Source organism: Leptodactylus fuscus, chromosome 5 (assembly GCF_031893055.1).
Source record: "Leptodactylus fuscus isolate aLepFus1 chromosome 5, aLepFus1.hap2, whole genome shotgun sequence".
NCBI lineage: Eukaryota > Metazoa > Chordata > Amphibia > Anura > Leptodactylidae > Leptodactylus > Leptodactylus fuscus.
The window spans coordinates 5,799,383-5,811,588 of NC_134269.1; the positions used below are offsets into that span (position 1 = coordinate 5,799,383).

The 12,206-nt window shown below is 46.2% G+C and overlaps 1 protein-coding gene across 1 annotated transcript; it reads left to right on the forward strand.

Moving 5' to 3' along the window:
• Positions 1-314: 314 nt before the first annotated feature.
• Positions 315-1,349, forward strand: LOC142204344 (olfactory receptor 5V1-like). Its single transcript, XM_075275656.1, has 2 exons — positions 315-323; positions 420-1,349. Exons 1-2 carry the CDS (start codon positions 315-317, stop codon positions 1,347-1,349), a joined length of 939 nt encoding a protein of 312 aa, XP_075131757.1.
• Positions 1,350-12,206: the final 10,857 nt, after the last annotated feature.

Below are 12,206 nucleotides of genomic sequence, written 5' to 3' on the forward strand. Positions count from 1 at the left end.
GCCACTTCCTGTCACCTTCTATCTGGGTACCTGCCTTTTGTTTATGTCCAGACATTACCTTAAGGCTATCCCACACCTTGGAGACCCTACTTTCCCCCGTCTGTAGTTCCATTTCCCACCTGTAGTTGGCTTTCCCCTCTCTAATCAGTTGTATCAACTGTTTTGCACCTCTCCAAGGCCAGATTCTAAAGATTCTCCTCTTCTGCTTGAGAAGAGTTTTAATCTCAGAGTTGATCCATGGTTTGTTATTGGAGAAACACCTCACCTTTTTAGTTGGTACCGTGCTGTCCACACAGAAATTAATGTAGTCCATTATGCCGTGTGTAAGTCCCTCAATGTCACCTGGAAATGAGTCTTGAAACACTTTCTATAATGTTATATTAAAACAGGAATAATTATATTTTTTGGCCCAATTACAGGAGAACAACAAGACGGAGGTCACAGAGTTCTTTCTTTTAGGATTTCAAGGTAGTCAAGATGTAAGATATTTACTGTTCTGTCTGTTCTTTGTGGTTTACTGTGGGACAATATGTGGGAACCTCCTGATCATCACCCTGGTGTCCACCAACAAGATCCTCCAAACTCCAATGTACTTCTTCATCTCACAATTGTCCACCTGTGACATTTTATTGACCATCTCTATTGTCCCCAACCTGCTCTGCATCCTACTCAATAACGGGGGGATGGTTACATTTATGGGGTGTATTTTCCAGCTTTATTTTTTCGGCACCTCAGATGTGTTTGAGTGTTTGCTCCTCATGGTGATGTCCTATGACAGATATGTGGCCATCTGTAATCCCCTCCGTTACTCCACCATCATGACAAGTAGAATTTGTGCGATATTGATCGTCATCTGTTGGGTTTCTGCATTTTCTATTAATATAATTTCCATCATAGCAACAGCAAAACTAAACTATTGTGGTCCAAATGTCATTGACCATTTATTCTGTGACCTTCTCCCCTTATTAGAACTCGCCTGTTCTGACACATTTATTATTTACTTAGAGATGTATCTAATAGGGGTTTTTACTATTTTCACTCCAACAGCAATTATTGTAGCGTCTTATACTTATATTGTTCGGGCAGTCTTAAGGATCCCATCCAGTACTGGTAGACAGAAAGTCTTCTCCACCTGTAGCTCCCACCTCATTGTGGTCTCCATATTCTACGGGACTTTGTTCAGTGTTTATATTGTCCCAACAAAACGACAAACCATCACCATGAGTAAGATCCTCTCCCTGCTATATACTGTGCTTACTCCATTGGTCAACCCCATTATATACAGTCTGAGGAATAAAGATATTAAGAAAGCCATAAAGGGAATCACTGCTAAATGTATGATGCGGTGAACTATCTGTATTATTCTATGTAAATGTAACATCCCAATGGATACTGCAAAACCTATTTATATTGTTTGTATTGCATTTCTATACATCTCACACTGTGCATATAGTTTATATATGTAACTGTTATTTTCCAATTTAATGGGCTATTCCATGGGGGAAGGGGGGGGTACTGAGTAGATTGCCGATTCCAGCCAACAAATCACCAGATATTAGGAGACGAAGGCTGAGTTCACACAGGGTATTTTGGTCAGGATTTTGAGGCAGAATCCTACTCAAAATCCTGACCAGTTCTTTTTCCTAGGAGTGGTTTGTTCCAGCTCCCGGAAAAAGAAGCAACATGCTCGTTCTTCAGGTGGATTCGCCTAGGGACATCTGCCTGAAGACACTCCCTCCTCCCAACTAGGCCCATTCATTTGGGCCTAATCTGGATCGGAGTGCTGCACCTCAAATGCCGATCTAAAATACCCCATGTGAACCCGACCTAAGAGGCTTCCAAAGAGTGAGGTTGTGTGCAAGTAGAGCTTGTGTCTAGCCCCTTATGCTACTGTGTTGCGGCCCTGAGACCGAGTGAAGAAAGCTGCCTACAACTACTTAACCACTTCAGTGCCGGGCCAATTTCTGATCCAAGACCAGACACATTTTTTTTTAGAAAACTGGAAGGGAGAACACCGAGCTCCCCATGATGTAATATAGTATGCTGACACAAAAATAAATAGAGAAGATCAGAGACCCTCCCCTGATTGGCTTGTGGATAATCACAACACTTCAGTAAGCGTTGGAACCAATATTACAGAGGGTCCCTCTCTACGTGGAGTGCAGCTGATTCCTGAGATGCATGGAACAAGGACCAAAACCAAGCCCCAATGGAGGCGAGGAGAAAATGAATCGCGCTTCCACAGATGTATTGGAAAAATAATGGTTTTTATTGGCAAATTTCACACTACGCGTTTCGGGCTGGTGCCCTCTCTCAAGTGTAGATTGCTATAAAATACGCAAACAAAAAATACAAAAAACAGAAATACCAATGATGCATCCCTTGTAAATTCACACTGGAAAGCCAACTGAACTGCCTATCCTCTATTTTCTGATAGACGGGACCAATACTTGGCTTTTCAGTGTGAATTTGCAAGTGATGCATCATTGGTATTTCTGTTTTTTGCATTTTTTGTTTGAGTATTTTATAGCAATCTTCTCTTGAGAAAGGGCACCAGCCCGAAACGCGTAGTGTGAAAGTTGACAATAAAAACCGTTATTTCTCCAATACATCTGTGGAAGCGTGATTCATTTTCTCCTCACCTCCATTGGGGCTTGGTTTTGGTCCTTGCTGCAGACACATTTTTTGGGTTCTTTGCATGTGCGGTTTTGAGGGCTATAACATTTGTATCATTTGGTTTATTCAACTAATTTTTGTGTCTGTTTCGGAGACACATAGGGCTGTACTTTTATGTTGTTTTTATTTTTGCATGTGTTTTAATTTTTTTTATATCCGGGAAAATATAAACAAAATAGGAGGGAAACCTTGTCTGTTTTTCACTTTTTTTTTTTTTTATGCAATAGCAGTGCCACTAAAACATTTAACCAACTCTCCGTTATGGTAATTTTTATTTTGTATATAACCTTTAATAATGACGTTTTATTGACATAGTACTCTATTTTTTAAATTATTTTTCTTACATTTTTTTTTTTTTTTTTTTTTTACATTTCTATTATTTATTTATTTATTTTTTACCTTATGTGCCCATAAGGTCATAATAGACCTTTGGGGACATCTGATTTCTTTTTTTTTTTTGTATTGGAGACTGATTTCCCCTGCACCTGGGGCTGGTACATTTCGCCTCCTGCACACTGTTTTAAGACTAATAGAGCTGATCTGGGTCCTGTATGGCCCAGCAGCTCTTATAAGACACCAATGGACACCGCGGATCACAGCGGACAATCGATGGACAATCGCTGACACCGGTGGATCACAGCGATTGAGAAGGCAGGGAAAGTAATAAACCTTCCCTGCCTTCTCTCTGTGAGCTCTGGATCAAGTTCAGATGGAGTATTTTGGATCGGAATTTGACATGGAGGCCAGCTCAGGTTCCAGTCCAAAATATGGGGTATCCACGACTGGATGCCGGTGCACTGCACCGGTATCCAGTTGCGGCACTACGATCCAGATTAGGCCCAAGTGAATGGGCCTAGTTGGAAGGGAGTGTCTTCAGGGGGACATGTCCATTCTTTTTTCCGGGAGCCGGAACAAATGGCTCCTGGAAAAAGGAGATGACTGGCTCCCTTTGAAATCAATGGGAGCCGTCTTTTTGGTCAGGATTTTGAGGCAAATTCATCCTCAAAATCCTGACCAAAAACGCCATGTGAACTCAGACTTACAGCCAGCTCCCTGTATCAGCAGCTGCACAATTTTGAGTTCTGCTTGGACATACTGTTACATTCTTGCAGAAAAAGGCAGCCCCCTTCTGGACGTATATACCTAATGATGCAGTCCTGAATTGGTTAAGAAACTGGCACATATATCAAATTTAAGCGCGGCTGCTGGAAGTCCCATCACCAAGTCCCCCACATCCAAATGGAACCTCCAAGTAAGAAATGTTTCTCCATATTATCTAGAATCTAGAGATGAGCGAATAACATTTGATTGAGTAGGTTTTCATTGAATATTAAGGTATTCAACATATTCGATTTCGATCAAATAACAGGCAGTAAACACAAGAAAAATGTGTATCCTCTCCCACCTTCCCTGGTGCTTTTTTTTGCACCAATAACTGTGCAGGGGAAGTGGGGCAGGAAGGGGGAAAACATGGGCATCGAAAAAAAAAAATGGGAAAAAGTTATTGGCTGGTGACATCAGGTGACGTCAGATTTATAAGAATAGTGGCAGACATGTTTGTGTCATTTGCGGCTTGGAGTTAGATAGGGAGAGACATCTGCTGAGGGTCAGAGAGAAAATAGCTACTGATAGGCAGGAAATATTCCAAAAACAGCAACACTGCTTGAAGAGTCTCTATTAGAGATGAGCGAACAGTGTTCTATCGAAATCAGGCTGTTCGATGTGTTCGATTCGAATCGAACATCACGTGGCAAACTCCAAAAAAAATTGATTCCCCTCCCACCTTCCCTGGCGCTTTTTTTGCACCAATAACAGCGCAGGGGAGGTGGGACAGGAACTACGACACCGGGGGCATTGAAAAAAATCTGAAAAAGTCATTGGCTGCCGAAATCAGGTGACCTCCATTTTAGACGAATAGTGGATTTCAAATCCGGGTCATATGAGAATGTGAACTTTGTGACTAAGAGACAGGGATAGCTGTACAGGCAGGGATAGCTAGGGATAACCTTTATTTATGTGGGAATGTTATTAAAAATAACTTTTTGGGGCTCTATCGGGTGTGTAATTGTGATTTTTGTGACATAAACTTTTTCCAATAGGAATGCATTGGCCAGTGCTGATTGGCCAGAGTACGGAACTCGACCAATCAGCGCTGGCTCTGCTGGAGGAGGCGGAGTCTAAGATCGCTCCACACCAGTCTCCATTCAGGTCCGACCTTAGACTCCGCCTCCTCCGGCAGAGCCAGCGCTGATTGGCCGAAGGCTGGCCAATGCATTCCTATTGGTAGCAGTGCTGAGCCAATTCTGCTCAACTACACCGTGTACCGGTGCACACTCGGCTCTGCTACATCACACACTCGGCTCTGCTATATCAGATGGGCTGACCGGCACATCAGATGTAGCAGAGCCGAGTGTGCACACTCGGCTCTGCTATATCAGATGGGCTGATCGGGGTGTGACAGGGATTTCCATGAAATAAAGTGACTTTTATGCCCCCAGACATGCTTCCCCTGCTGTCCCAGTGTCATTTTAGGGTGTTGGTATCATTTCCTGGGGTGTCATAGTGGACTTGGTGACCCTCCAGACACGGATTTGGGTTTCCCCCTTAACGAGTATATGTTCCCCATAGACTATAATGGGGTTCGAAACCCGTTCGAACACACGAACAGTGAGCGGCTGTTCGAATCGAATTTCGAACCTCGAACATTTTAGTGTTCGCTCATCTCTAGTCTCTATAGATCATCAGCATATACACCATCAGCTTATAGGCTCATCCTGCAGAAATTTCACAAAAGCACTTTTTACGGCTCAAATTCCATACCACTGGTATACAGTATATAATTTTCCCATAGGGTGAGAAAAACCTGTATACTATCATCTGGTATATGTGTTAGTGGAAAAATGCTCCATATACATGCTGGTACATGGCGGAATGTCTGAAGTCACAGAATGGGCCTGACACGCAGGTTCTATTATGAAGTTAGAAGTAGAAGAGTGGCTCAGCAAGTGACAGATGTGGTTCTTTGTGTTCTCTCTCCCACCAAAAAAGGCTAACTTATGGGTAAACTGGCTCCCCCTCACCAAACACACCATTTCCCAATCAATTCCCTCTACCGGAATGTTATTTTTATACCGGGGGTCCAGAATTGCAAAAATCCAGTATTGGTTGCTCTCCATGATGTGAACTATGCCTTTGTCTCTGGAAAAGCAGCACAACATGAAGTCAGCCATGTGTGCCAGTGTGTTACTTGGCATGACTTTGCTGCACCCACAGAAAGGGTCTCTCTCCATTTCCTTCTCTTCCTCCTCCCCTTCACACCATACACGATGAAGCAATGGGATGCACTGAACTTCCCCGCCAGCCTCGAGTGTGACAGTGACATCATTTTCCACTTCATCCTCTTCCTCTGTCATTCAAGGGTGAGAAGATGACAGGAGTGTGCTCTGAGGGTTTTCAGGCTAGCAGCGGCTACTGTAGACTCACAAAAGTGGCCGCACTTTCACCAGTATCTCAGACACAATGGGGTAGATTTTTAAAGACCTTTGCACCACCAAATTGAAAAATTGGGCAAGGCATGGAAAGTGTTTTCAGTCTGACAAGCTCCAGAGCCGCTACCAGGTTGCGGCCATTATCACATGACCATGCCTGGGCCCAGGTGCATCGGCAAAAACCACATTGCTGTCTCCTCTAGGATGTCATCCCTCACCTCTGGGGCAGTGTGTTTTCTATCACCCAAGCTCATGATCTTCCAGCGTTTTCAGCTCGCAGCTGGGATCGATGTTACGCAGGAGGAGGAGGCTTTGTGAGAACCCCTGCCAGGAATCTTGTGCTGGGAGAGGAGATAGGCCGCCTCAGTTTCAACTGCTTCAAGGTCCAGAAAAGTTATTTTTGAGGTCTCACCACATCACACACACACACACACACATACACAATGACAGTTCAGGGTGGGTACTGTTGGATTTCCCATTACCTATGCCATCTGTGGTTGTCATGGGCAATGTGATTTAAAGGGGTGCATGCTAATGTTTCTTTAGCTTAAAATTTGTTTTTTCTGTCCATACTAATGTAGAGGAAAGAAGGTTTCCAAGTATTTGCACTTTCATAGAGGTTCTATAGAGATTGGAAAGTGTCCAGTGGAAAGGATGGGATAGAGTTTCACATAAATCTGCCAACCATAAGCACTCATGGTTGAGAAACTGAGGGAGCTGACTCTGAGGAACCCTTGGGTTTTGGAGATGGAACTCCATCAAAGGTCTCTGCTGCTCACACACCCTGCTCAACATATTGTATCTAAGGTTTCAGTGTGTGGTGACCTCGCACAACAGCCGGTGCTTCAGACAGATGGAGGCGTTACTGGAGTGTACTGAGGCTAGCAGCAGCTACTGTAGACTTATGAAAGAGGCCGCACTTTCATCAGTATATCAGGCACAATGGGGTAGGTTTTTAAAAACCTTTGCATGACTAATTTTAAAACGTGGGCCATTATTACACATGACCATTCCTGGGCCCAGATGCATCAGCGAAAACCACATTGCCGTTGCAATGTCCTATGACCGATATGTGTCCATCTGTAATCCCCTCCGATACTCCACCATCATGACCAGTGAGAATTGTGTGATATTGATCGTCATCTGTTGGGTTGCTGGACTTTCTTTAAGTTTGATTTTCAGCATAACAATGACGAAAAAAATTGACTTTTGTGGTCCAAATATCATGGACCATTTATTCTGCGATGTTGTGCCCTTACTAGAACTCGCCTGTTCTGATACCTTTATTTTTTACTTGGAGATGTATCTAATGGTCATTTTTACTGTCTTCATCCCAACCGCCATCATTGTAACGTCTTATACTTCTATTGTTCGGGCAGTCTTAAGGATCCCATCCAGTACTGGTAGACAGAAAGCCTTCTCCACCTGTAGCTCCCACCTCATTGTGGTCTCCATATTCTACTGGACCATGTTTGGTGTTTATGTTGTCCCAACAAAAGGTCTCACACTCAGCACAAGTAAAATCTTATCCCTGCTATATACTGTGTTTACTCCTTTCATAAACCCCATTATATACAGTCTGAGGAATAAAGATATTAGGAAAGCCATAAAGGAAATCACTGCTAAATAGAGATGAGCGAACACTAAAATGTTCGAGGTTCGAAATTCGATTCGAACAGCCGCTCAATGTTCGTGTGTTCGAACGGGTTTCGAACCCCATTATAGTCTATGGGGAACAGATACTCGTTAAGGGGGAAACCCAAATCCGTGTCTGGAGGGTCACCAAGTCCACTATGACACCCCAGGAAATGATGCCAACACCTCTGGAATGACACTGGGACAGCAGGGGAAGCATGTCTGGGGGCATCTAACACACCAAAGACCCTCTATTACCCCAACATCACAGCCTAACAACTACACACTTTACACACTCAATACCACCTCTCTGACAGTAGGAAAACACCTTGAAACATGTGTATTTGGCACTTGCAGTGAGGAGAGCTTGTCACCAGCAGTGAATTTGGCCCTTGTAGTAAGTTGAGGTTGGCACCAACATTTGTTTTGAAAATCAGGGTGGATTGAGCCTCTAACCAGCAGAGTTTGGGCAAATTCATGGTGGAGGGAGCCTCTAAAAACCCCAGTTTGGACCAATTCATGGTGGAGGGAGACTCTAAAAACCCCAGTTTGGACCAATTCATGGTGGAGGGAGACTCTAAAAACCCCAGTTTGGACCAATTCATGGTGGAGGGAGCCTCTAAAAACCCCAGTTTGGACCAATTCATGGTGGAGGGAGCCTCTAACCAGCCCAGTTTGGACCAATTAATGGTGGAGGGAGCCTCTAAACAGCCAAGTTTTGGGAAATTCATGGTGGAGGGAGCCTCTAACCAGCCCAGTTTGGACCAATTCATGGTGGAGGGAGCCTCTAAACAGCCCAGTTTGGGCAAATTCATGGTGGAGGGAGCCTCTAACCAGCCCAGTTTGGACCAATTAATGGTGGAGGGAGCCTCTAACCAGCCCAGTTTGGACCAATTAATGGTGGAGGGAGCCTCTAACCACCCCAGTTTGGGCAAATTCATGGTGGAGGGAGCCTCTAACCAGCCCAGTTTGGACCAATTAATGGTGGAGGGAGCCTCTAAACAGCCCAGTTTGGGCAAATTCATGGTGGAGGGAGCCTCTAAACAGCCAAGTTTGGACCAATTAATGGTGGAGGGAGCCTCTAAACAGCCCAGTTTGGGCAAATTCATGGTGGAGGGAGCCTCTAAAAAACCCAGTTTGGACCAATTCATGGTGGAGGGAGCCTCTAATTAGCCCAGTTTGGACCAATTAATTGTGGAGGGAGCCTCTAACCAGCCCAGTTTGGACCAATTAATGGTGGAGGGAGCCTCTAAAAAACCCAGTTTGGACCAATTCATGGTGGAGGGAGCCTCTAATTAGCCCAGTTTGGACCAATTAATTGTGGAGGGAGCCTCTAACCAGCCCAGTTTGGACCAATTAATGGTGGAGGGAGCCTCTAACCACCCCAGTTTGGACCAATTCATGGTGGAGGGAGCCTCTAACCACCCCAGTTTGGACCAATTCATGGTGGAGGGAGCCTCTAAACAGCCCAGTTTGGGCAAATTCATGGTGGAGGGAGCCTCTAACCAGCCCAGTTTGGACCAATTAATGGTGGAGGGAGCCTCTAAACAGCCCAGTTTGGGCAAATTCATGGTGGAGGGAGCCTCTAACCAGCCCAGTTTGGACCAATTAATGGTGGAGGGAGCCTCTAAACAGCCAAGTTTTGGGAAATTCATGGTGGAGGGAGCCTCTAACCAGCCCAGTTTGGACCAATTAATGGTGGAGGGAGCCTCTAACCACCCCAGTTTGGGCAAATTCATGGTGGAGGGAGCCTCTAACCAGCCCAGTTTGGACCAATTAATGGTGGAGGGAGCCTCTAAACAGCCCAGTTTGGGCAAATTCATGGTGGAGGGAGCCTCTAAACAGCCAAGTTTTGGGAAATTCATGGTGGAGGGAGCCTCTAACCAGCCCAGTTTGGACCAATTCATGGTGGAGGGAGCCTCTAAACAGCCCAGTTTGGGCAAATTCATGGTGGAGGGAGCCTCTAAAAAACCCAGTTTGGACCAATTCATGGTGGAGGGAGCCTCTAATTAGCCCAGTTTGGACCAATTAATTGTGGAGGGAGCCTCTAACCAGCCCAGTTTGGACCAATTAATGGTGGAGGGAGCCTCTAACCACCCCAGTTTGGGCAAATTCATGGTGGAGGGAGCCTCTAACCAGCCCAGTTTGGACCAATTAATGGTGGAGGGAGCCTCTAACCAGCCCAGTTTGGACCAATTAATGGTGGAGGGAGCCTCTAACCACCCCAGTTTGGACCAATTCATGGTGGAGGGAGCCTCTAACCAGCCCAGTTTGGACCAATTCATGGTGGAGGGAGCCTCTAAACAGCCCAGTTTGGGCAAATTCATGGTGGAGGGAGCCTCTAAAAAACCCAGTTTGGACCAATTCATGGTGGAGGGAGCCTCTAATTAGCCCAGTTTGGACCAATTAATTGTGGAGGGAGCCTCTAACCAGCCCAGTTTGGACCAATTAATGGTGGAGGGAGCCTCTAAAAAACCCAGTTTGGACCAATTCATGGTGGAGGGAGCCTCTAAACAGCCCAGTTTGGGCAAATTCATGGTGGAGGGAGCCTCTAACCAGCCCAGTTTGGACCAATTAATGGTGGAGGGAGCCTCTAAACAGCCAAGTTTTGGGAAATTCATGGTGGAGGGAGCCTCTAACCAGCCCAGTTTGGACCAATTAATGGTGGAGGGAGCCTCTAACCAGCCCAGTTTGGACCAATTAATGGTGGAGGGAGCCTCTAACCAGCCCAGTTTGGACCAATTAATGGTGGAGGGAGCCTCTAAACAGCCAAGTTTTGGGAAATTCATGGTGGAGGGAGCCTCTAACCAGCCCAGTTTGGACCAATTCATGGTGGAGGGAGCCTCTAAACAGCCCAGTTTGGGCAAATTCATGGTGGAGGGAGCCTCTAAAAAACCCAGTTTGGACCAATTCATGGTGGAGGGAGCCTCTAATTAGCCCAGTTTGGACCAATTAATTGTGGAGGGAGCCTCTAACCAGCCCAGTTTGGACCAATTAATGGTGGAGGGAGCCTCTAACCACCCCAGTTTGGGCAAATTCATGGTGGAGGGAGCCTCTAACCAGCCCAGTTTGGACCAATTAATGGTGGAGGGAGCCTCTAACCACCCCAGTTTGGACCAATTCATGGTGGAGGGAGCCTCTAACCACCCCAGTTTGGACCAATTCATGGTGGAGGGAGCCTCTAAACAGCCCAGTTTGGGCAAATTCATGGTGGAGGGAGCCTCTAACCAGCCCAGTTTGGACCAATTAATGGTGGAGGGAGCCTCTAAACAGCCCAGTTTGGGCAAATTCATGGTGGAGGGAGCCTCTAACCAGCCCAGTTTGGACCAATTAATGGTGGAGGGAGCCTCTAAACAGCCAAGTTTTGGGAAATTCATGGTGGAGGGAGCCTCTAACCAGCCCAGTTTGGACCAATTAATGGTGGAGGGAGCCTCTAACCACCCCAGTTTGGGCAAATTCATGGTGGAGGGAGCCTCTAACCAGCCCAGTTTGGACCAATTAATGGTGGAGGGAGCCTCTAAACAGCCCAGTTTGGGCAAATTCATGGTGGAGGGAGCCTCTAAACAGCCAAGTTTTGGGAAATTCATGGTGGAGGGAGCCTCTAACCAGCCCAGTTTGGACCAATTCATGGTGGAGGGAGCCTCTAAACAGCCCAGTTTGGGCAAATTCATGGTGGAGGGAGCCTCTAAAAAACCCAGTTTGGACCAATTCATGGTGGAGGGAGCCTCTAAACAGCCCAGTTTGGGCAAATTCATGGTGGAGGGAGCCTCTAACCAGCAGAGTTGGGGGAAATCAGGGTGGAGGGAGCCTAGTATTAGCAGAATTGTGCAACGCTTATGGTGGATGAGTATGAGGATGCGGAGGAATTGGAGAGGTTGAGTACAGACATGGAGTTTCATGTTGGGGTGCTTTACACAGGTGGGCACAAAAATGACGGCTCTACCCAGTGGTGGTTCATTTTTATCAAAGTGAGCCGGTCGGCACTCTCAGCTGACAGACGGGTGCGCTTGTCAGTGATGATGCCACCGGCTGCACTGAACACCCTCTCAGATAGGACGCTGGCGGCAGGACAGGACAGCACCTCCAAGGCATATAGGGCAAGTTCAAGCCACAGGTCCAACTTCGACACCCAATACGTGTAGGGCGCAGAGGGGTCGGAGAGGACAGGGCTGTGGTCGGAAAGGTATTCCCGCAACATGCGCCTATACTTCTCACGCCTGGTGACACTAGGACCCTCCGTGGCGGCACTTTGGCGAGGGGGTGCCATCAAGGTGTCCCAGACCTTAGACAGTGTGCCCCTCGTTTGTGTGGACCGGTGAGAACTTGGTTGCCTACTGGAGGAACTGCCCTCCCTGCCGCCAACGTCACATGCTGGAAACATCTCCATCATATTCTGCACCAATTGCC